General features: G+C 40.8%; 1 protein-coding gene across 1 annotated transcript in view; it reads right to left on the bottom strand.

The window, feature by feature from the left end:
* tmtc2a (transmembrane O-mannosyltransferase targeting cadherins 2a) overlaps positions 1-24016 on the bottom strand; it is a 209712-nt gene that overhangs the window by 54055 nt on the left and 131641 nt on the right. Inside the window, exons 5-8 of the mRNA XM_059978410.1 lie at positions 16082-16167; positions 14453-14637; positions 3494-3572; positions 1446-1567 (exon numbers count right to left, since the gene is read on the bottom strand). Of these exons, the coding sequence (XP_059834393.1) occupies positions 1446-1567; positions 3494-3572; positions 14453-14637; positions 16082-16167 (472 nt within the window). The remainder of the gene's footprint in view (positions 1-1445; positions 1568-3493; positions 3573-14452; positions 14638-16081; positions 16168-24016) is intronic.

The raw sequence follows: 24016 nt of genomic DNA, 5'->3' as shown, positions 1-24016 counted from the left end.
CATTCTCTGACCCTATGTCACCTCTTTCTAAATATGTAATTCCATCTCTTACCAACACAGCCCTTCCCTTCCTGCCTGTCCTTTCAATACAAAGTATATCCTTTGATGTTAAGCTCCCAATTTTGACCTTCTTTCTGCCACAACTCAGTGATGCCCACAACATCAAACCAACCAACCTTTAATTGCGCCACGAGTTCATCCACTTTATTCTGAATGCTATGTGCATTTAAATACAGCACCTTTACTCCTACATTATTTGCTCTAATGAATTTTGCCTCTTAACTCATTGCTCTGTCTGCAGTTTTAGCCAATCATTGTCTTGCCCTTCTTTACGTTTGTATTACATACTACACCATCTACTTGCAAATGTGCTGGCTCATCCTCAGCTCTATCATACTGGTTCCCATCCCCCTGCTATATTAGTTCCACATTGATGAAAATTAAATGGCCCGAGAAATGACTCCATAAAAATACCTTGAAAGGTCGACCACAATAAAGCGAATTGTGACAAAAAGAATAAAATGTGGTTAATAACCAAGCTGATGGGTAACTGCAGTTATTTGAACTTCTAATAACAATATGTGAGCCTACCTGCACTGTACCACTTCTACACTACTCCTCAGACAGTATCATTTTAGCTAAGTCCTTAAATTAGCAAAATAAAATTATAAATCGCAGTAAATTGTCAGATCTAGTTTACCTGAACGTAGAGGGGACTAGCCTGCAATTATTCCCTTTTTGGTATCTTTTATTGCTGCTTCAACAAGCATTACCAGCTGAATTTGACATCTGAAGTACATTGATAAATCTGGTAAATTCAATCTCCTTCTGTCAAAAATTTTAACTTAGTGTTGGAGTGTTGGTACAGTAATTCATACAGAGGAAAATAATACACTGGAATTGTAGCCCCTTAAACATTGAAGTCTAACTTATGAATCTTCAGAGCTAACTGAATTGTCGGATTAAGTTAAGAGCATATGCTTTGATGAAGTGGGCCTTACAAGCTCAAAGTACCAATTCTTTTTGAACTCTGAGGCATGCGATTATAAAGGCTTTAAATTGAGCAATATTCGGAAACCATCTACCACATGAAATAATGCAAAGGGGACCCACTGGAACATCATACAGAGCTTTTAGTCAACATTTGATCCACAGTCTCAACCTAACAGTAATGTTGTTTTTATTTATGTTGAAAAATCTCATTCTCTGTTGTCCATACATATTCTGGAAGCAACCCCAGTGTGTTTTAAGTAGAAAACCAGACGGCTACTGAAACTTTAAAAATATTATGTAACTCAAAGTTCTGGCAGAAGTAAAGAGGTTAAGCACTAGAACCTAGAGAGCTGTTTTCTAGAACCTGGCCCTAGATGTATAAATTTGTTAAGTACAGATTGTGAGGAACAAGTTGCATAAAGACAACATTGCTATTAATAAGCTTAACTTACCGTGAGAGCCAGAAGTTTCCCAAATGTGAGGTGTGCAGGAATATGGTCAGGCTTAGATCGCAAAGACTCTAAGTACCAATATTCAGCCTCTGCCAGCTTGTTCAGTCTCATGTAGGCTTCACCTGTTGGCGCACAAGTTAAAAATTAGGTCAATGCATACCTTTAACAGTAACCTCCCTCAACACAAGCACAACAAAAGAAATCTTTTAAGTTCATTGAACTGTGTTTTGTTATAATACGACAGATTAACAAATGGGCAGGTTTCACACAATGGAATAGTCCAGTGTAAAGCACTTTGATGTCCAACTTGAGTAATGACATTTTGAAACATAATCAGGCCGACTAGAAGTAGAAATGAAGCACGTCACCAATGAGGCAACTCCTCCAAGGCACTACTCAGCCCAAGACTAATATATAGTAACAGCTTGGAGGCCAACATCCTCAAAAAAGCATTAATCTAACATCACTTTCCTGAAAAACAATGCAGCTTTGAATAAGGAGACAACTATAATGACTACTTGGGGATTGGCTCTAACTTAAAAGGGCATGTTTAAATTTATAGACATAATGTTGTTTTAATGTAATGAAATTCTTTGAACTGTATTTACTACTCAAAATTATTTTTAATGTTATGTCTGTCCATAACAAGGGAGTCTTTAGTCACAAAGACGATTTTAAAATATTACCTTTATTCATGAATCTCTTATGTAATCATTCAAAAGAATTTGAACAGATTAAGATAAATTATGTTTTTTATAGAACATATAACAGTACAGCACAGGAAAAGGCCCACAATATTGTAGCAGATCAGAAGACCCAAACACTAATCATTCTTACAGGGTCCTTATCTCTCCATCTTCCTTACATCCATGTGCTTATCCAAGCATTTCTAAAAGCCTCTAATGTATTTGCCTCTACCACAATACCAGGCAGTGCATTCCAGGCATCCACCACTTTCTGCGTAAAAACGTAACCCCTCAAATACCCCTTGAACTTACCCCTTCTCACCTTCAATGCATGCTCTCTGGTACTGGACATTTCAACCCTGGGAAACAGATACTGCCTGACTACTCCATCTATGTCTCTCATAATCTTATAAACTTCTATCAGACTTCCCCTCAGCCTCCAGAGAAAACAACCCAAGTTTATCCTGCAATAATATTTTCTTTTGGACCAAGAGGTTTCATAGTCCTGCAGCAAGTGATAGTCTAAGAAAGCTTTGTGGCATGACAATAAATTTACAATATGCCTTGACTCATCTGGCAGCTTTAACAGACCCATTCTGTGGGTTGCAACTCTAACCAAACAGTAATGTGTCTGCACTGGTACTCACACCAGCAGAAGATTGACTTCAGTTGCTTTATAACGAGCACTTTTACTGTGGTACTTTGACTAATAGAACAAGAATGGGTTTCCCCCCCTGCTTAATAAGCAGCACATGTTGTGCTCTGCTTTGCAATTTTAATATTACCTTATTATCCTTTATCTTATGGTCTTAAGTTTGATTTTAATTGAGAGATTCATCAGTTTAAAATTCTCTTGAAGTTCTTGTCCGGAGCCGCTTCCACAAAATGATATGACTACACTGAGCTGGTTAAGTCAGAAACGCTCCTTCACAGCAACTGATTAAAGCCTAAGCTTTCAAACAAGGGATCATGGTAAATCTAGAAAGGGTCGCAATTATAAAAATGAATAGCTTTGCAGAATGTTTACAATTATAGTGGATGATGCAGGGTGGGGGGGGGGGGGTCAGGAAAAAAGTAAACCTCTCTGAAGTGGGGAGAAGCAAGAATAACTTAGGAACCTTTGGAGTGGAAAGATGGCAGTGTTCAACATGCCCTCAAAAAAATATTACTGCTCAAGATGCATTCCCAGAGAGCAGAACTAAAAGTTTATGCCCTCACTTTAGTATGACTTCAAAGAAATGAACTTTGACAGCAGAGTAAAACTTGCTTGCAGGTTTAACATTATAAACTAGAGATGAATTACTAGTCATGTTTCTTCCTTTGCATGTGACAGTATTACAGGCTATGACGTGATGCACTCACCCATCATGTTGTATAAGCTCTGTGGAGCAAACTGTTTTGGCATCTTCTGTATTGCTTCCTGATAGACAGCCAGTGCATCCTGCAGTGAAGAAAGATAACTGTCGTTTTGAACACAAATTTTATGACAAAAAAAAACACACACACACATAGATGAGATGTTACAAAATCTCCTTCAACACAGTTTTCCCCTTTTCTCCTGATCTCACTGGACCACATAAAACAACTACAACCAACAGGGTGATTGTAAAAATGTCTACAAAAATGTTTACAACTAACCCATCAGAAAAAAAACAGTTAAGTAGTAACTTTTTCATCATCCAATAGAAGTTCTTGCCAGAAGTATTAACCTCACGTCACTGTTTAATAGAACTGCTGAGTAATCCACAACTTTTGCCTTTAAATCAAGCGCAGTTAAGTAGTGCCTGTTCTGATTGTGGTGATACATATTTAAGATGTAACTGTCAGGATTTAGGATTCTCTGGCATTTCTTCACCAACCCTCCCACTGGCTTAGAAGGCAGTCCAAGGGTATTCACTGGGCTAATCCTTGAGATGTGAGGATCACAAGTAACTAAGGAAATTAGATCAATATTCTTTGGAGCTTAGAAGGATGAGGGGTGACCGCATTGAAACATGCATGATCCTGAGAGGGCATATCAGTCGGAGATTACCTGGAATGGCTTGAGGGGCTCACTTTTATTTCATGTTTTTAAAGTCATTTCCTCCTGTCCCACTTCAGGGATTTACTGTACGTAGAGCAGAAAGATGTGCATTTCTTTAAGCACCTTAGAGATCTAAAAGAAAAGTGGATTGTGTAGGTAGGAAGACATACAGCAGAATTTCTTTCTTCAGTTGCGGCACTTAGAAAGTATGAAGGTTGAGTGTTCAAGTTGCAACTGTGTAACTTTCTCTGTAGCTTTTATACTTTATTCAAGTCAAATGTATTGTCGTTTATCTATATACCTGTATATAATGTATATAATCATATAATGTATATAGAAACGAGACACTGCTTCTCTGATCAGTGGGCCCTGCATATGCAGCGCTCCTGATAAATTTCCCTGATGAGGTAGGGAGACAGTAGACACTGTCATCTTCTCAGCAATTACTGTTATCATCTTACCTTGTTCTAGCTTAATGCACTGTGTCATGATTTTGATCTGTATGAACGCTATGCAAGATGTTTTTCAATGTACCTTGGTAAATTTGACAATAATAAAGCAATATCAAGGTAACTTTGGTTTGGTACAAATGAAGTATTGTTTGCAGATCTGCTTTGGAGATGGTACTGAAGAGATTCACCAGAATGTCCCCTAGATGGGTAAGTATCAGCTATAAGGAGAACGTGGAGAGACCTGGACTGTTTTCTGTAAAGTAGCAGGCTGAAGGGGGTGACCTGATAGAAGTACATAATAAGAAATACGCTGGATTTTGGTTCATTGGAAACATTGGGACTAGCACCAATTAGTAGCCGATTAAGCAGCTAACCCAATTATCTGAAGTTTCAAGGAAATAGTTTTAAAAAATACATACTACCTTTTAACTAAGTAACAAATTATGTTTTAAATGAAATACAGAACAAATTAGAATAGTACCAATAGTGCTACAGAGCGATAACTCTGTGTAGCAGTTCCTAATAGTTACTGATGTAGGAAGTGAAGGAGGGGTGGCACGATAGCATAGTGGTTAGCACAACGATTTACAGTACAGGAAACCCGGGTTCAATTCCCATTGCTGCCTGTAAGGAGTTTGTACGTTCTCCCTGTGACAGTGTGGGTTTCCTCCAGGTGCTCAGGTTTCCTCCCACAATACAAAGATGTACCAGTTGGTAGGTTAATTGGTTATTGTAAATTGTCCCGTGATTAGGCTATGATTAAACTGGTGGATTGCTGGACGACGTGGTCTGATGGGCTGTATCTTAATAAATAAAAATAAACAATAAATACAAAACTTCATACAGTGTTCCCTGCAGTGTTTTTAGATAGACTGTAAATGAACAAAATCAGCACAGACAGCGAGTGCAGGTAATCGATTTCCTTCATCGTCTTCCTGCATTAGGTAGTATCAAAGATCACTGCTTTTTAATTCAGTTGGTTGGCCGAAACAAATAACGTAACATACACTACTGACAGTATTTAAAAACTGTTCAGTCTAAGCCACACAAGGGCCTAATTAGAAACTGTTGCCTCCTCCAAATCTTAATTTTTATTCTAAGACTTAAGATAATTGTCGATACCTTCGAATTTTTTATGTAGTTCCTAACTTGCTGAATTCGTGAAATCATTTTATTTTCCACCCCAGCTGTTTCTCTCATCATCAAGCCTGAATGTTTGAAACCACAGTGAGCAAAACAGTTCTGAATTGTTTTACAGTTTATATCTCACCAACTAACAAAAACTATTTCTTTTTGAACACAAACACATGGTGTAGTAACTAATGGACTCACAAGTTCAGGCAACTGATGCTAGTTAGAAAGTGTTCGGCAACAGCAGAAGAAGAAGAAGAAGAAGAAGACGATGCGTCTCCTGTCCCAGTGAAGAGGCATAAAGTCCCAAATAAATGAAGGAAATCCAAGCTATTTTGTCCAGTAGTTTTTGTTCTTTAAGGTTTGTCTCATATAGGCACATTTACTGATTAACCGATGGCCAATTAACCAGGATCCACTGTAAATACTGTAAAACTATGAGAAACAAAGCTAAGGTTGATGGTGAGAGCCTTTTCCCTGAGTATCAAATGCTAAAGACAATAGGTTTAAGAAGCATTAAAAACAGGCAGAGATTTTATGCCATGGGCACCTACAATTAGCTGAGGGGTTCCCGGACCTCAGGTTAGGAACCTCTGCAATACAGGGACAAGGACATTGTGTAGGCAGAGAGATTACTATCAAAGTCGGCACAGATATTTTGTGCTGAAGAGCATCGTTCTCTGCTCTGTTGTGCTAGAACATCCCAAAATGTTTTGTGCCCATAGAAGGACTTCTGAACTGTACACATAAATATAATGTCGAAAACATGGTGGTTAACTGGTGCCCAGCAAGGCGTCACCGCAATGTCATGTTGCCAGGTAATTTGTTCCTTTAAAATACTTATTCAAGTATAAATACTGGTCCAAACAGTGGTGCTGACTTCTTTGTATTTCAAAACAAACCTTTGTAACCTCCTGAAAGAAAATTCAGTTGGATCCAAAAGCAAAAGCACTTCCAAGCTGGACTCCCTTGGTATGGCCCTGATGTGTCATCCTAGTTGTTTGTGCTCAAGCTGCAAGATTTGAACTTGAATCCACTGACTCAAAAGTGAGAGTGCAGTCCACTGAACCACAAACGGCCGCACTAAACATTTGATATCAATTACTTTAAAAGGAGTTGTTTTTCCAGACACCACCACAGTACGTTGACCATTACTGAAGCCTAAGTCAACAAGTCTATAAGGAAGTCAGTGGTTTGCTGGGGTCCTAAACAACAGCTGATTCAGAAGCAAACTGTGATTATACAGGAGATAGCTAACATCCTTGTGTTGACACATTTCCTTAGTTTCTGCCAGTCTGCAAAACATATTTTTTAAAGAATCAGCAGAGAGAGGTGGCTATCAGTGGAGGAAGCTGTGATCCTTTGATCCTTTGGCTGTTGATTTCAAGGGCAGAAACACTGCCATATTCAAAGAGAAGTTTACACCCAGTAAAACGTGGTTTCTGCTTCCATATCGACGTAAGTCGACTTTCATCAAGTTTGGTATTTTTGAGATCTGATGTAGAATAGGACAATTTATGAACCCAACCCAACAAAGTCTGCATAAGGATTTTATATTTGACAGGATGTGAGTCAGGTGTTAACTGATGACCCAACATGACACATCCATTCTGTTGAAGTTAGGAAAATATGGTACAAAGAAATGGCAGGGAGTGCCGATGTGGAGAAATCTTGGTGTTGAAATGCTGGCAGGGCAACCTAATGAGATAAGTTACAAGTACATGGGTTACTTTGCATATCCTTCAACTCAGTTTACAGATAAAAAGCTGATATTGTAACATTATAAATCACCAGTTAGCTCCTGAATGGAGGCAGTGAGGATAACTCTGGGCACAACATTTGAGGGAAGATATAAACATTTAAAGATGGTTTAGATTTTGTGTTGTAGAACCATAGGATATAGGATCAGAATTAGGCTGTTTGGCCACATTGAATATACTCCATCATTTCATCATGGCTGATCCACTTTTCCTCTCAGCCCCAATCTCCTCTCTTCTCCCCGTATCCCTTCATGCCCTGATTAATCAAGAATCTATCAACCTCTGCCTTAAATATACCCAATGACTTGCCCTCCACAGTCACCTGTGGAAATGAATTCCACAGATTTGCCACTCTGGCTAAAGAAATTTCTCCTAATGTCTGTTCTCAAAGAAGATTACTGAGGATGAAGCTAATTTGGTTATGACAAGGGATTAGAAAGTAAAACCTGTTCTCAAAGAAGATTCAGTGATGATCTAAAACAGGGGTTCCCAACCTGGAGTCTTCAGACACCTCGGTAAATGGTAAGGGTCCATGGCATAAAAAATGTTGGGAACTCCTGTTCTAAAACAAAATTACTTAATATTCAAGTTAGGGAAAAATTATTCCCTCTGACAAATGGCCCAAAAAATCAGAGGTCAACTTCACTATGGATAAAGCAGCCATTTTATGAACTCCATTAACCATTCCCTCTATCACTGGCATGCACTTGATGCAGTGTGCACCATCTACCAAATGCAATGCAGTTACTAGCTTTGGCTGCTCCAAAACTCTTTCACCAAGAAGAATGCAGGCAGCAAGTGCCCGTGAAGAAGTGAGTCACCTATCGTCCAGGCATAGAGACATACCACCAATCCTTCATCAATGCTGGGTCCAGTTCCTGGTAGTCTCTCTCACTCTCTCTGCTTCAGTACTCAGGAAGTACGTTCACCAGAAAGAGCACAGTCATTCAAGAAGAATGTTCACCTACCAAGGATAACTTAGGAATGGGCAATAAATACTTGTCTTGCAAGTGACCAAGAATGAATATTGAAAAACAATAGATATAAAATAATTTGCAAAATGTTATGGAGTCAAGATGAGGATGAAAGATTTCACTCAGAGTGCTGTGTGAATCAGGAAAGATGGTGGAAATTGATTTTATTTTTAAAAATTAAATAGAGACACTCGGGTGTGACATTGTAGTATAGTGGTTAGCACAATGCTTTATAGTATCAGTGACCTGGGTTCAATTCCTGCAGCTGCCTGTAAAAAGTTTGTACGTTCTCCCTGTGGCCGCAAGGGTTTCTCTGGGTGCTCCAGTTTCTCCCACAGTCCAAAGACATACCGGATGGAAGAATAATTGGTCATTGGTCCTGTAATTAGGCCGGGATTAAATTAGGGGATTGCTGAACAATGTGGCTCAAAGGGCCAGAAGGACCAATTCCACACTGCATCTCAACAAATAATTTAAAAATAATTTTGAAATTTAGATAATTGCAGCAAAGAGCTGGGGTATGAGGCAATGTTCTTTTAACAGAAACAAAAGCAACAGTAGAGGGCAGTAGGACAAATTGCCTCCTTTTGCATGAGGTACTTTAATGGTATATGCAAAATGGTGCTCAATCTTTGTGATAAACTCTTTCCCTCTTTTTCTTGCCCACTCGTGAATTACTTCTTAGTTTAAGGTACATTCAGCAGGCACACTGTAGCTTAACTGAAAAGACTCAGGAGAGAACAGTGGGATATTTAACTTGTGATGGATTGTTTAAAGATATTTTTCCGGGATTATCCAGATAAGCTTGAGAGCTTGTTTAGAATAGGATCCTGCTGAAAGATGTGAGACACACAGCATGTCGCACGTGAGAGAAAATAGCTGCAGCTACTTACTAAAAAGAGTTTGGGAATGAGGCATTTCAGTTAGATATAGTAGCCGAGACGGTTTTCCCATGGGCAAAGCAGTTTGAGAAGAGATTTGCTCAAGGTGTGTAAGGTCGTGATGAGCATAGATAGGGTAAGGAGATCTGCTCCTATCTGTGGGCTATTTACAGATCGAGGAAAACAGATTTAAAGTGATAGAAGAATGATTCTGAAGAAATGTGATGGAAATGTTTCTACACAGGGAGTAGCTACAGACTGGAACATGATGGTGAGATACATCCTAAGATTTGCTGGGAGACACAACCAGTGATGTAACATGGGGTCATCCAGTCTTTCGACGTCAGACACTCTTGCCGGGCAACCCAACCAGGGTTAATCAGGCTCGGGCTTGTGTCCCAGCAGCATCTGTCCACAGGCCACACCTCTTGATCCATCGTCATTTGATGGTTTGCTCAATAGCCCCTATGACGGTCCTGATGACATTTTTCTTTGTAGCCCACGTAATGCCAAGGAGAGAGTAGGTTCTGCAGGGCCAGTGGTCACAAAATCTCTACACCCTAGCTGCCAAAATGATAAAACAGAGTCATCAGGGGCAATCAAAAGGGAAAGAAAAGCAGAGAAATACAAATTACAGGGCTGGTGTTCTTTATTGACCTTTCAAAAGCCTACAACTTCATCACCAATTATATTTGAGGATTAGGTGGGATTCGCCTCAATTATACTTGTCCTAAAAATTCATCTGCATTCTACATCTGTTACACAATGATATGCAAGTCATGATTCTAATCAAGGGGTCCTCTGCTAATCGAATTCCAATGCAGATGGACTCAACAAGACTGTTGTTGTCACTCCAATCACCTTCTCAATCTTCATCATTACAACAGGGGACCTCACCTTCAACAAGCTCTTCAGTGGAGTGGAGCTAATCTACAGCACTAATGGAAAACTGTTGAACCTTTATTGCTTGCACTCCAGAACCAAGATCACTCCAATTTCAGTTATTGAAGTGCATTATGCAAATAACGCAGGTGCACATACACACTTGAAGGCTGAACTCAAATCAGCATTGACTGCTTCACTAAAGCATATGAGAGAATAGGCTTCAAATTAGCATAAGACCATAAGATAAAAAAGCAGAATTAGGCCACTTGGCCCACCGAGTCAGCCCCACCATTTCATCATGGCTGATCCATTTTCCCTCCCAGCTCTAATCTCCTGCCTTCTCCCTGTAACATTTCATGCTTGGATTATTCAAGTGCCTATCAACCTCTGCCTTAACTATGCCCATCTGGAGGACAAAGGGGTTCTGCTATCTTAATCACTTTCCACATCCCACAAAGACACACATCACTGACAAAAGTCACTACCATTTCTATTGCACCAGCATAGGTTTTGGATCTCTGAAGAAAAGAGTTTTGGAAGATTACGACGTCAAACCTGGCACAAAGCTCATAGTCTACAGGGGACCATTAATCTCTGTCCTTTTAGATGCTTCAGAAACATGGATTACCTTCCACAGACACCCCAGAGCACTGGGGACATGCAGCCATTACTGTCTCTGCAAATGCTCCAACAAGTGTAATAGCGTCAGCATCCTATCCCAGTCAACATCCACAGTGCCAAGGTTTTAAATGTACTTCTTTAGTTCTGACTGGAGGACTGATTGTTCACATACCCACCATCAGACTCCCACATTCTACTCCAAACCCTATCACAACAACAGATTACAAAAAGAGCAAAGGCAATAAAAGCCTTCTTGAAAAAAAATGTAACAAACTCATCGATTTATTAAATAATGAACTCAATATGGCGGCTTTGGGCTTACTCCGGGCTGCTTCACCAATTTATAGGGGTTACTGCTGTTGTTGCTCGCTTATATTGTTTGCATGATTTATGTTTTTTTACTCTCTTTCTCTGTGCACATTGGGGTTGGGCTTTTTTAAAAATCGGGTTCTGTTGGGTCTCTTGCTTTGCGGGTGCCGGTAAGCAAACAAATCTCAAGGTTGTGTAACTCATACAGTCTTTGATAATAAACGTACTTTGAATCCTTGAATTCATCAGACTCCCTAGGCTATGATCACTCAAAAATGAGAAGGAACAGCTCTTAAAAACTAAGCCTTTTAAGTCTCTTTGCTGTGAATATGCAAGACTCAAGTGAAACTGTAGAAAGAGTACAGAGCCTATGGAACAAACTATCCATCCCTGCTGTAGAAGCTGTCAACAGGTCTCACAACTGGGGATAATCACAAAATGGAAATACATGGGAATTGAAGGTAATATCAATTAATGGGTGGTGAGCTGTTTGTCAGACAGGAAACAGAGGAAGAAATAAATGGATCCTTTCCAAGTGACAGGAAATGCCGAAATATGTATTGAGCTTTATACTTTTTTGTAACCATTTGATGTAACAAAATGACAATAGACAATAGGTGCAGGAGTAGGCCATTCAGCCCTTCTAGCCAGCACCGCCATTCACTGTGATCATGGCTGATCATACACAATCAGTACCCCGTTCCTGCCCTCTCCCCATATCCCTTGACCCCGCTACCTATAAGAGCTCTATCTAACTCTCTCTTGAATGCATCCAGAGACTTGGCCTCCACTGCCTTCTGGGGCAGAGCATTCCACATATCCACCACTCTCTGGGTGAAAAAGTTTTTCCGCATCTCTGTTCTAAATGGCCTACCCCTTCCCTTATTCTTAAACTGTGGCCTCTAGTTCTGGGCTCACCCATCAGCGGGAACATGCTTCCTGCCTCCAGTGTGTCCAATCCCTTAATAATCTTATATGTCTCAATCAGATCCAAAATGGAGTTGTACAATCACAGAGTGCTATGCTAATATATGTATGTGACTAAACAAACAAGAAGAAACTACAAGAAATGTGCTTACTAAAGGAATTAAGTGACTGCAAGCGCACAGCGTACTGTACTGAACATTGTACAAAAATAAGGAAGCAGCAGAGATGAGTCAACTGCAGATGGCAGACTACAACAAATGTATCTGAAGGACTGAGCTTGCTGGAAATATTAAATTCCACTTGTTACGTATAAAAGGAACCCTTTGTAAACAGTGTGGTGGAAGACCCCTACCATCCCTGGTGGGAGTGGATGTGAACTTTCCTTGCAAATAATACAGACACTTGATAAAAATCAACTCAGTGCTGGCATTGCGTTCGGTGAGAGTTAGTGGAGAGATATGTGACAACACCATATTCATCAATGAATAACTGATTTTTTTTTTCTCTTCAGAGAATAATGGCTCCACCATTGCAAAGAACATAGAGGAAGGGCCTTTCAGCTTGTGGAAATGTAACCCCTGTGATGTTGCACACAGTATATTGGGCTTCATGATCAGCAGTAGACCCTAAACAACACCATCATCCCTCAGAAACTGACTGGAAAGCTGAGCTTACTTGGCCAGACAACTGGATTCTAGACTTCCTGACTGGGAGACCTCAGTCAGTCCAGAACAGAAGCAGCATCTACAACACCATCACACTGAGCACGGGCCCCCCCCCCCCCCCCAGGCTGTGTGCTCAGTCCACTGCTGTTCACTCTGCTGACCCACGACTGTGCTGCAACACACAGCTAGAACCACATCATCAAGTTCGCCAATGACACGACCGTGGTTCATCAGCAAGAACGATGAGTCCGCTTACAGAGAGGAGGTGCAGCGGCTAACGGACTGGTGCAGAGCCAACAACCTGTCTCCGAATGTGAACAAAACAAAAGAGATGGTTGTTGACTTCAGGAAGGCACGGAACGACCACTCTCGCTGAACATCGATGGCTTCTCGGTAGAGATCGTTAAGAGCACCAAATTTCTTGGTGTTCACCTGGCGGAGAATCTCACCTGGTCCCTCAACACCAGCACCATAGCAAAGAAAGCCCAGCAGCGTCTCTACTTTCTGTGAAGGCTGAGGAAAGTCCATCTCCCACCCCCCATCCTCATCACATTCTGCAGGGGTTGTATTGAGAGCATCCTGAGCAGCTGCATCACTGCCTGGTTCGGAAATTGCACCATCTCGGATAGTGAGGTCAGCCGAGAAGATCATCAGGGTCTCTCTCCCGCCATTACGGATGTGTACACTGCACGCTGCATCTGCAAAGTAAACAGCATTATGAAGGGCCCCACGCACCCCTCATGCAAACTCTTCTCCCTCCTGCCGTCTGGGAAAAGGCACCGAAGTATTCAGGCTCTCACGACCAGACTATGTAACAGTTTCTTCCCCAAGCTATCAGACTCCTCAGTACACAGAGCCTGGACTGACTCATTACTGTCCTATTGTCCTGTTCATTATTTATTGTAATGCCTGCACTGTTTTGTGCACTTTATGCAGTCCTGGGTAGGTCTGTCGTCTAGTGTAGTTTTTTTCTGTGTTGTTTTTTACCTAGTTCAGTCTAATTTTTGTACTGTGTCATGTAACATCATGGTCCTGAAAAACATTGTCTCATTGTTACTATGCACTGTACCAGCAGTTATGGTCAGAGTGAACAATAAAAGTGACTTGACTTGACTTGATTTGTTACTGGTCATACACCATGCATTTAAAGTGGTAAATCTCTGAGCCATGATGTACTGGAGTGGTTCGAGCCCGAGTGTCTGAATTACATCAGTTCAATGCTGAGATACATCCAAAGAAGCGTTGGGTCACATCATCAGTGATGTATCCTGGGGCCCTCGGGTCTTTCAGCTCTTTCAACATCAGACACTCTCTCCCAGGCGAGCCAGCCACGGTTGATCAGGCCCCGGCTTGTGTCCCAACAGCATTGGCCATGAGTCTCACCTCTTGACCTACCGTCAAGAGCAGCCTCTGTGACAGTGCTGATGACTCCTTTCTTTGCAGCCCCATGACGCCAAGGAGATAGTCGGCTCTGCAGAGCGAGCAGCCAGCCAATCCTCTGCACCCCACCTCAAACGGCTCACACTGTGCCCTCCACACGCCTCGAGCACTGCTCCTGGCATTTGGCTTTTTTACGCTCAAACACCTGCTCTATCCAGTCTTCCCAAGGAATTGCCAGGTCTACCATGACCACCTTGTTCCAGTAATGCTTGCAAACCCGCCATTATAATAGTGCTTCTTTCTCTACTCGTACCTCATGTTGTCCTTGTTCATGGAGAAGTTTGCCCAAGTTGTATAAGCAGCTTGTTACTGAACTTCTGTGAGTGTGAGGATCTTTCAGGTTTTCGTCTGAAATTTCAGCACATATAACAAAGGTTCTCTTTGCTTCTTCTAACCGTCCCTGGTTCATTAAAATAATCCCAGTGTTCAAGTAGGCAGCTGCAAAACAAGAACAAAGAAAGAATCAACAACAGCCAGAAATGTTAATTAAGCACAAGGGATATGTTCCCTCTTTTCAGTGTCATTTGTCACACAAGTCTGAAATTTCCACTGTTAGTCATTAAAAAAGATGCTGCTGACTACAGGTAGGATAATATGCATATCAAACACAAAAAATGGCCCTAGTCTTAAAGCAGTCCTACATTACAATTAACCAACCAAAATATAATGGCAGGAAATTTGCATAACAAATCATTTAATGTGTCTAACAACCCCTTACATAAACTGTGTTTCTGGTAATTCTGTGCACTTGATATTCCTGCTTACTTACATTTGTGAACCAGTATTTCTCAAGTATTGCAGATAAATACCTCTAAAAGGGCCACAACCTTGGTGTGGTTTGGAGGCTTGCGTGCCTCAATGACTCAGAGAGCTACACTGGGTGGAGCTTTATGCTTTGGCTCTTGGTAGAGTCACCCATGCGAAACAGGTCAAAGGGTAGAGGCCAGACTAGGAGTGGTCCACCGGTCCCCCAGATTCAGGGGTTCAGCTCAGGGCTCACAACCCTGACTGGTCAAACAAAATTGTTATGGAAAGAGCAACGATTAATCCTTCTACATCTGAGTACAACAGTATTCCCGCATCTCTGCTCGGAATAAGCATGACGGATAGTAATGAAAACCAAGAGGAAGCTATTGACATGATAAAGGAAACCCTGAACACTGCCAGAGACGGAGGACCTTCATTGCTGCCCTAAACACCAGTGGTGTAAAGGGCAGTAAGTAAGTAAATACGAATAAGCAGCCTAGGTTTAACCAAATGCACTTATTGTCTTTCAGTGGAAATCCTTGGTTCTTTTGTGTCGATGGATAAACTCCGAACTCTTGCAACTGATAGGGTGGGTAAATCCATTCCCTTCTATCTTGAGGCAAAAGCCATTTGAGCTCAATTTGCACAATGCCATTGCAATATCAGAAGAAATGCACATCTCAAAAATAAATACAACTATCCAATTAGGAGTAGTTTGGCCTGACCCTTGTCATTTTGACTTTGGTCTGGAGTTTTGAGCAGAAACATATGGAAGAATCAAACATCAATGCACCAGAACTATTTCCAAATAAATAAAATAATTGGCAACCAAAAAAAAAACATTTTTTTGCTAATTGAGCAGAGACTGGAGTATAATTAGTCTTTCATCACAGTAGTGAATTTGAGTTTTCGTCACTATTACTGCAAAGAGAAATAGCCATAAATTAACATACTGACACTTTAATTGGCTCATCGTAATGAGCACTGACCAACCAACATTTGGATCGTTTTAAATTAGTGCCCCAAATCTGGATAACAGTGCCTTACTTCAAATGAGAAAAATGTATGACTAATTAGCTATTTTGAAAAGCAAAGAGTGAGTTAATGTTTTCAACAAAGTTAAGCATTTACTTACATGCCAGGGTGGGTCGGCTTCCAATAGCCAATTTATAGTAGTGCAGAGCATCCGAGAACCGGTCATTTTCTTGTAAGAGCAGTCCTCTGATAATTTTTAAAAAATACAAAATATAAATACCAAGACATTACTGAAAGTAAAATGATGTTGAAACAATGGGTATGTCACCTGAAGAAAGGCAGGATTAATGACAAATAGTGCATCCCAATGTGGGGATGGAAATAATAAAAACTGAAAGCAGCATTTCATATTTTTCCCCCAATGTGGTTCTCAGCTTCAGCAAAAGTACGCAGATCCTGAATATATTCACGAGGACTTTAAGCAAGAGAAATTGGACAGCAGTTTCTTCTCCCACCTCTGGATCATAACTTTTCTAATCACCCCACTGTAATAAAAGTTGCTCAAGTTCAAGTTTATTGTTATTCAACCATACACATGTATATAGAACATCTAAATGAAACATCATTCCTCTGAGGCCAAAGTGCAAATCACAGTACACATTTAGTCACACACAGCACAAATAGACATGATATAGCACATATGGTTATGATAAAGCACAATACAGTCACAAAATAATATAAGCACAACTCCCTGAGTAGTATGGACTAAAGACTGATAGTGCATGGGATGTTGTCTTGCAGCCATGTTGCATCGGATCAGTAATCTTCAAAGTCAGCTGGCTATGTTTCTGTCTTTGAAAGGCACAGACTTGAGACGACTGCTTCACTTTTCTTGAAATTTTTCTGCTTTCCACACCCCCCCCCCAAACTTCATTACATTTTTGCTTCCCAAAATGGCATTTATTTTGCCTCACTTTAAGATATGAGGCACATTGTGACAAACACAATTGAGATTTTTGAAGTATCACTTCAAGGTTACCTCTAAGTCTTTTTCTGGATGTTACGGTAGGTATTGCAGCTAAGCTCAGAACCTTCATCTAGCCTCGGTTTGAGCCAGATAAAATCGAGGTGCTCAGGGAAGTGAGTATGGAACATTAGGAAGCGTGCAGAGGAGATTTACAAGGATGTTGCCTGGATTGGGGAGCATGCCTTCTGAGAATAGGTTGAGTGAACTTGACCTTTTCTCCTTGGAGTGACGGAGGATGAGGGCTGACCTGATAGAGGTGTATAAGATGATGAGAGGCATTAATTGTGTGGATAATCAGAGGCTTTTTCCCAGGGCTGAAATGGCTAACACGAGAGCGCACGGTTTAAGGTGCTTGGAAGTAGGTACAGAGGAGATGTCAGGGGTAAGTTTTTTTATGCAGGGAGTGGTGAGTGTGTGGAATGGGCTGCTGGCGACGGTGGTGGAGGCAGATACGATAGGGTCTTTTAAGAGACTCCTGGACAGATACACGGAGCTCAGAAAAATAGGCCATGGGTAACCCTAGATAATTTCTAAGGTAAGGACATGTTTGGCACAGTTTTGTGGGCGGAAGGGCCTGTATTGTGCTGTAGGTTTTTACGCTTCTATTCTATGTTTCTAACTAAACATTTTCTTATACTTTCTTTCGAAGAGAAAACTTGGACTACAATATACAATGAACTACAGATTACTTTAATTGTGCAAAGTTCAAGTTCAACTGCATAGGGGTCAGCAGGACTTCCTCTTACTGAAATGCAAAGTCCGGAATCAAGCTGTCAAGTGGGTATGCAACAAAAGCTGGAAACTGTTGCGGTATGTAAGCTTTCAGCTTGCACCATCCCATCATTGAGTAACATAAAGCATTTGGCCATTGTGCTCTTGGTCAAAATTGCACAAAATAGCGACAGAAAATGAGTGACCAGAAACACATCATTACATAAACTACAGCGTCCAATCCACAAACTGCATTGATTAAACTTTGCCCAAGACCCAAGACTCTGGCACCACCCTCCAGCAGCATCAAGCGAGAGGGAGACCGAGGCCAGTCATTAGCAGGCAGACAGTGCTGAACACGCGCTTGCCTTTCCCCCTCGTCCTCGCTGATTTCTATCTTCCTCAGCACGTTAATCAGTGAGAAGTGGACGTGATCGTGAATTCGTGTCCCATCTCAAGGCTTCTTGGCCTCCGGGCCCCACACTCTGCTCAAAACCTCACCGAGCTCCGTCAGAGACAGCAAAGTGCTAGGTCACTCAATTGGCCTGAAAACACACCACCAAAGTGTAGATCACAGGCTCCAATAGTAGCAGAATGATATTTGCAAAAAATAGTAAAAGAAGTGAAAGAAGTAGTTTTGCGAACTGTCTGAAGGATATTGCCTTTGGTTGCATTTTTTTTACTGGAATGGCAACAACCAATACGTTGGCCTGGACAATTTGAACATCAGGAAAGCTGAAATCCACTTGTTTATTCTTGAGATGGAGCGTCCATCTCCCAGTTGATGGAGAAACAGATTGCCAGATCTACAGGGGAAATCAAGCAGTATGGAGAATCATTCAGAAGACTGGAGACCAGCAGTTTTATCAGCTACAGTCTTACCAAATGGCTAAGCAGGCTCAAGGGGCCAAGCTGCCTTCTCTCTGTGTGTTGTTATCAACCCTAAGAGACACGGGTTGAAAGAACACATGGTCGTGCACACAAGGTCGGACCTACACGGATTCCAGTGTCGATAAGATACACATTTCAGAAATGTCAGCTCGCCTGTTTCGGCCTGATTGACATGCTGAGCAGGTCCAGTTATGTCCCTATTCACACTTCAGATTGCAAGCATCAGCAAGGCCTTATATTTTGTTCTTTTTTTGTTTCCACCACCATTACCCTGAAGGAAGGAAAATGGGGGGGGGGGGGCTGCTGGATATCTGCACCTTAATTTGACAGAATAATAATGTGAGCATTTTAGTGTCTGCTCATGAGAATTGCACTAATGCGCTCTGACATTAAGCTGCAGATGCTGGGAATCTGAAATAACACAATATGCTGAGATGCCAAGCAGGTTCAAGCAGCATCATTAGATGTGCAACTTTAAGACGGCACAAGGAGCTCCGAGCACCCGCTGGTTTCCCGGTGCAGGCTCGAACCCATCACTTTCAGTTATCTAATTGTGAATAAGTGAATCCGCCTTCACAGGCATTGGATAGATAAGCAAGTTCTTCTGGGGTCAAGGTTGCTACAAGTTGACATATTTGATCATAGCTCTGATGCCTGAGGCTATCAATTGCAATTAGCCAACCGTAATACCGCCATGATTTCTTATGACATTTAATCCACCTCGTCTATAATGACTTACACTGCAATCCGAGTCACTGCCTTAATAATTTCCCCTGTAACCTATTGCCCCACATTCCCATCAATTCTACTCCCTACCTACTCACCGGGAGCAAGTTAATGTGACTGATTAACCTACAGAACATCATGGATTTTGGATGGGAGAGGGAGCTGGAGGCCTTAGAGGAACCAGTGGTGTTTCAGGGGCATCATACACTCTCCACACAGTCTGCACCAGAGGTTAGTATTGAACCTGAGTCAGTGTCTCTGTGAGGCAGCAGCACTACCAGCTGAGCCATTGTGCCACCTCATTATACGTCATGAAGAGAGATTGACAAGGTTCATTTGGAAATCGGGTTTTTGAATTTTTCCTTCGTTTATCTTCATCTGGACGTCTCAAGCAAGGCCTGAAGAAGGGTCTCAGCCCAAAACGTCGACTGTTTATTTGTTTCCATAGAGGTGGCTGGACCTGCTGTGTTCCTTCATCATTTATGGGTGCATTGTCAAGCAAGGCCTGCATTTATTGCTCAGCCTTAGCTGTCCTTGGCCTATGTGGCTTGTTAGGCCTGATGAAAGTCAACCATATTGATGGGTCTGATATCAAACATAGACCAGGTAAGGACAGCTGTCATAATTACTGAGTGGAACTGTATTTTTTTAAATTAAGTTCCAAATTATTAACTGAATTGTTAAGCTGCCTCAATAGTCACTGAACTCAGGTCTATGGATTTTTAATCCAGCCCACTGGAAAACTACTGAAGTAATTTAACAGCTGCTACTGCAACAGACTCTCTATTTATCTCTATATTACACCCACATCTAAACCTAAATAAATAAACATTCTCATGGCCAGCTATTAATGGAAAGATTATCAGTGATTTTGTGAAGCAGCTGTTTAAAACAAAACACACACTGGCACAGGATCTCCTAACTGTTGGCTGGATGGGTTTAGGATGATGATGCAGTAACAGTGAATCAGATAATCCCCACTAAAACCTTTAAAATATATAAAAGCATACTTGATGTAAAAGGTTCATGAAGTCCCTTCAAGGAAAATACCCTGGTAACTGGACAATATGGAAATGAGTTCATACAGCACTGAAGAACAGAGAGAACAGTACACTCTCCAAGATGTTACTATTTCCTGCCTGTAAGGAGTTACTACACTCTCCCTGTTACTCTGTGGGTTTCCTCCAGGTGCTCTGGTTTCCTCCTACAGTCCAAAGATGTACCAGTTGGTAGGCTAATTGGTTCTTGTCATTGTCCTGTGATTAGGGTAGGACAGTGATTCACAACGGGGATGGTACTGCCCTCCATGGGGGTGTTCAAGATTCTTGGGGGAGGGGGGAAGGGTCAGTAAGTGGCACCTTAACTTGAGGCACGGGACCTGTAGTGGTGATGAAGGGTCTCAGTTTGAAACGTTAAATGTACCTGGCCTGCTGAGTTCCTCCACCATTTTGTGTGTGACCATTAGTAGAGCAAGCATTTCCAAAAAAAAAGACTGAGACACTGGAAGGCAGAAAGAACCATGGTTCTGTAAACAAAGAGCGCTCGTTGCCACAACACGTCTGAAACTCGTCAATCTCATCCGACCGTACCATCCAAACAGACATCATTGGGGATGCATAAATTAGCAACCAATATGCCCAACTTGCAGCACGGAACAAGTTCATGCAACTTAACAGATGGAAGGTCACGCACACCCTCCCAGTTTTCTCTTCAGATGTATGGAAAACAGGTTGCTCAACGATGCAACAGTGGTTGGAGTCAAACGGTGAAATAGAGCCAGTCAGTGAACCTGCTGACCCCAAGGATTCCTCTTGAGGTGTTCAAAGTGACCTTGGCTTCATATGTGCAGCCAAGAACCACCTTTGGGGATTATAGAACCACCTTTGGGGATTATGGGACCAGAGGTGGGCAATTGCACTAATGGGAATAGAGTAAAGGTAGCTTGCCGAACACCAGCTCTAACCCGACTAACATTCAGATTCCAATCTGAATATTTGTCAACATAATTTTCACTGTTGTAATCATCTTCATCTTCACCTTGTCATTCCTTCACATACCACTACCATCATTCCATCTGTGTCAACTCACTGCCTTTGTCAGCATCCAATAGGCATTCCCAGAGTTAATTTTTAATTTTAATTTAGCCCGTTAATGATGGATAAATACGTATGGTGTGATCTCTATGAGTCTGAAGGCTGTGAAGCTTTGAATTCCAATCTTGCTAAGAAACAGAAACTACAGAAAGTACAAACGTTTGTACATCAATACAATGTTATATAACTGAAGTATGGTTTTATTTCATCCCGTCAGATCAGTGACACCCCATGTGTCATATTTGTAATACTGTACCGTCTAATGAAGCCATGAAACCATCAAGATTGCAGGAACACTTCCATAAATGACATCCTGAAAAGGCTACTTATGGTATTACTCAGTTCCAGAAGATGAAAGAAGCATTTGAAAGTCAATTACTAAGAAAGCAAAAAATGACCTTGATAATGGTCTCATTGCTTCTTATAATATTTCCAAAATGATAGCGAAGTATAGAAAATCCTCAAACATTTGGTAAAAGATTAATAACGCCTGCTGTATCAGAAGTGCTCATCACTGTTCTCCAAATGGATATCTGAGTAATAACTCTGTAGCTCTTCGTATTGATGAAATGAGTAAAGACATTGAGTATCAACTATGCACAGAGCTACAAAACAGAATTTGGGACACAACTGGATTAATCAACTGTGAAAGATAATGAGGCATAGCTAATGGCATATGCACGGTTTATCAAATATGGAAATATTTATGAAGAGATTCTCTTTTGTAAAAAGTTAAAACCCAAATATCAATGGAGAATCAATCTTAAACGAGCTCAAAGTTTATATTGAGGATGCAACTATTCCGATTACGAACATGATTTCTTGTGCAACAGATTGAATACCATATATGACAGGTTGCCATGCTGATTTAGTGGCATTTATGGGGGAAAAAACTTTCCGATTCTGTTTGTAAACCAAAGTGTAATTCATTGTCAACAACTCACAGCCAGAAACTTCAGGCAGCAGTTATTTTTCAAGCATGACTCTTGTAATATCTGTTATCAACAAAATTAAAGTTCATTTCTTTAGTTATGCCAAGATAACAATGAAGAGTTTGAACGCTTGCTTCTTCACACTGAAGTGCACTAGCTATCAAAAAGACTGCTGCTTAATCTTTGATCTTTTTTTGATCTTTATTGATCATTTCTTTGATCTTTTTGACACTGTGGTTGAATTTTTGCTCTAAGTCGACAAAAGCATGGAAAACAACATTGAATTTCTACCTGGAGATGTGGCATACCCAGCCAATCTGTATGACAAAATGAACATCTTAAGTATGAAATGGTGGGGTGAGAATTTTAATTTAACCCAGGCAAAATATGCACTGTCCACTTTTATCCGAAAATTGGAAATATATAAGCAAAACATTGGGAGAAGAATGTTTTCACAGTTTCCCCGCATGGGAAGTAAGGCTCTCTCTTTCACAGATGGTGATTTACAAGAGTACTGTTTACACCCACAGTAACTAAAGAAGTATTTTCAAAATTGATTCAAGAATTTGGATGATCTGGAAATTCTGGACTGGGTAATTAACCCCATTTCTCCGCAAGATGGGAGACCATTTCTCTGCAAGAACAAGAGAGCTTGCAAGAAGAAATTATCAAAACTCGGAATGATGAAGAAGCAAAAATGCTTTTCAAAAATGTTGGCTTTTCTGCTATATGGCTATACCATCATATGAAGTTTCCTGGTCTTTGGAGAAGAGCCAAACTACTCTTCATTGCATTTCCATCCTTTGTTGAAAGAGGCTCCAGTGCAGAGAACCCCATACTCACAAAGAACAGAATCTGCTTGGATATTGTTACGTGTGCGGACTTAAGGCTTTTGCTGTCGCAACTTGAACCAGCTATTTCAACTCTTGCTAAAAACCATCAAGCTCAACGATCACATTGATATCGAAGCTGCTGTACAGCTAGGTTTAATGACAAATAAACATTTAAAGCAGAATAACTTTTATCCTGTTAGCATATGGTAGAAATATTCTTACACTACGGCGGCGCCAGAAAGTGTATTGTGCCTAAGACTGGTGTTAGGAGTCATTGGCAAATATGAACGTGCTTTGGGAGGCGTTTGGCTAAAAAAGATTGGGAAACACTAGGCTAGGATTAAATTGGGGAATTATTAGATGGCGTGGCTCAAAGAGCCGGCTGGGCCAGTTCCACATTTTATCTCAATCAATAAACAAGCATATAAATAAATAACCGAAGCCCATTCTCATTATTTTGGTTATCCCTATAAATGTTAATGAAGAAAAAATAAATCACTGTATTAATAGAAAATAAACATAAAACACTTTTATTGTTCCTGAGAGTACTGGCTCAATAACACATAATGGAAGTTTTCTCATTGGTGTTTACATTTTGGTTAAAGTAATCCGGAATGTGGCAGAAAGGCACAATAATGTGTAATACAAAGTTTTCTTCCATTCTTTTTTTCATTAATATATATTTAAATCAAACCTAGGTTTGAATTTCTTCGTTCTGTTGATGTAAGGATTCTTCAACTCATGTTTTCGATGCTTTTTTTTGCTTATTTATTTACTTATTATTACTTAGTTTTGTTTTCTTTTTGTATTTGCAGTTTATTGTCTTTGTTGCGTGTGCATCCTCATGGATTCTGTTGTGATCCTTTGTATTTACTGTAAGTG

The sequence above is a fragment of the Hypanus sabinus genome, chromosome 8, assembly GCF_030144855.1.
Source record: "Hypanus sabinus isolate sHypSab1 chromosome 8, sHypSab1.hap1, whole genome shotgun sequence".
Classification (NCBI taxonomy): domain Eukaryota; kingdom Metazoa; phylum Chordata; class Chondrichthyes; order Myliobatiformes; family Dasyatidae; genus Hypanus; species Hypanus sabinus.
This window is presented reverse-complemented; position numbering and strand designations above follow the sequence as displayed.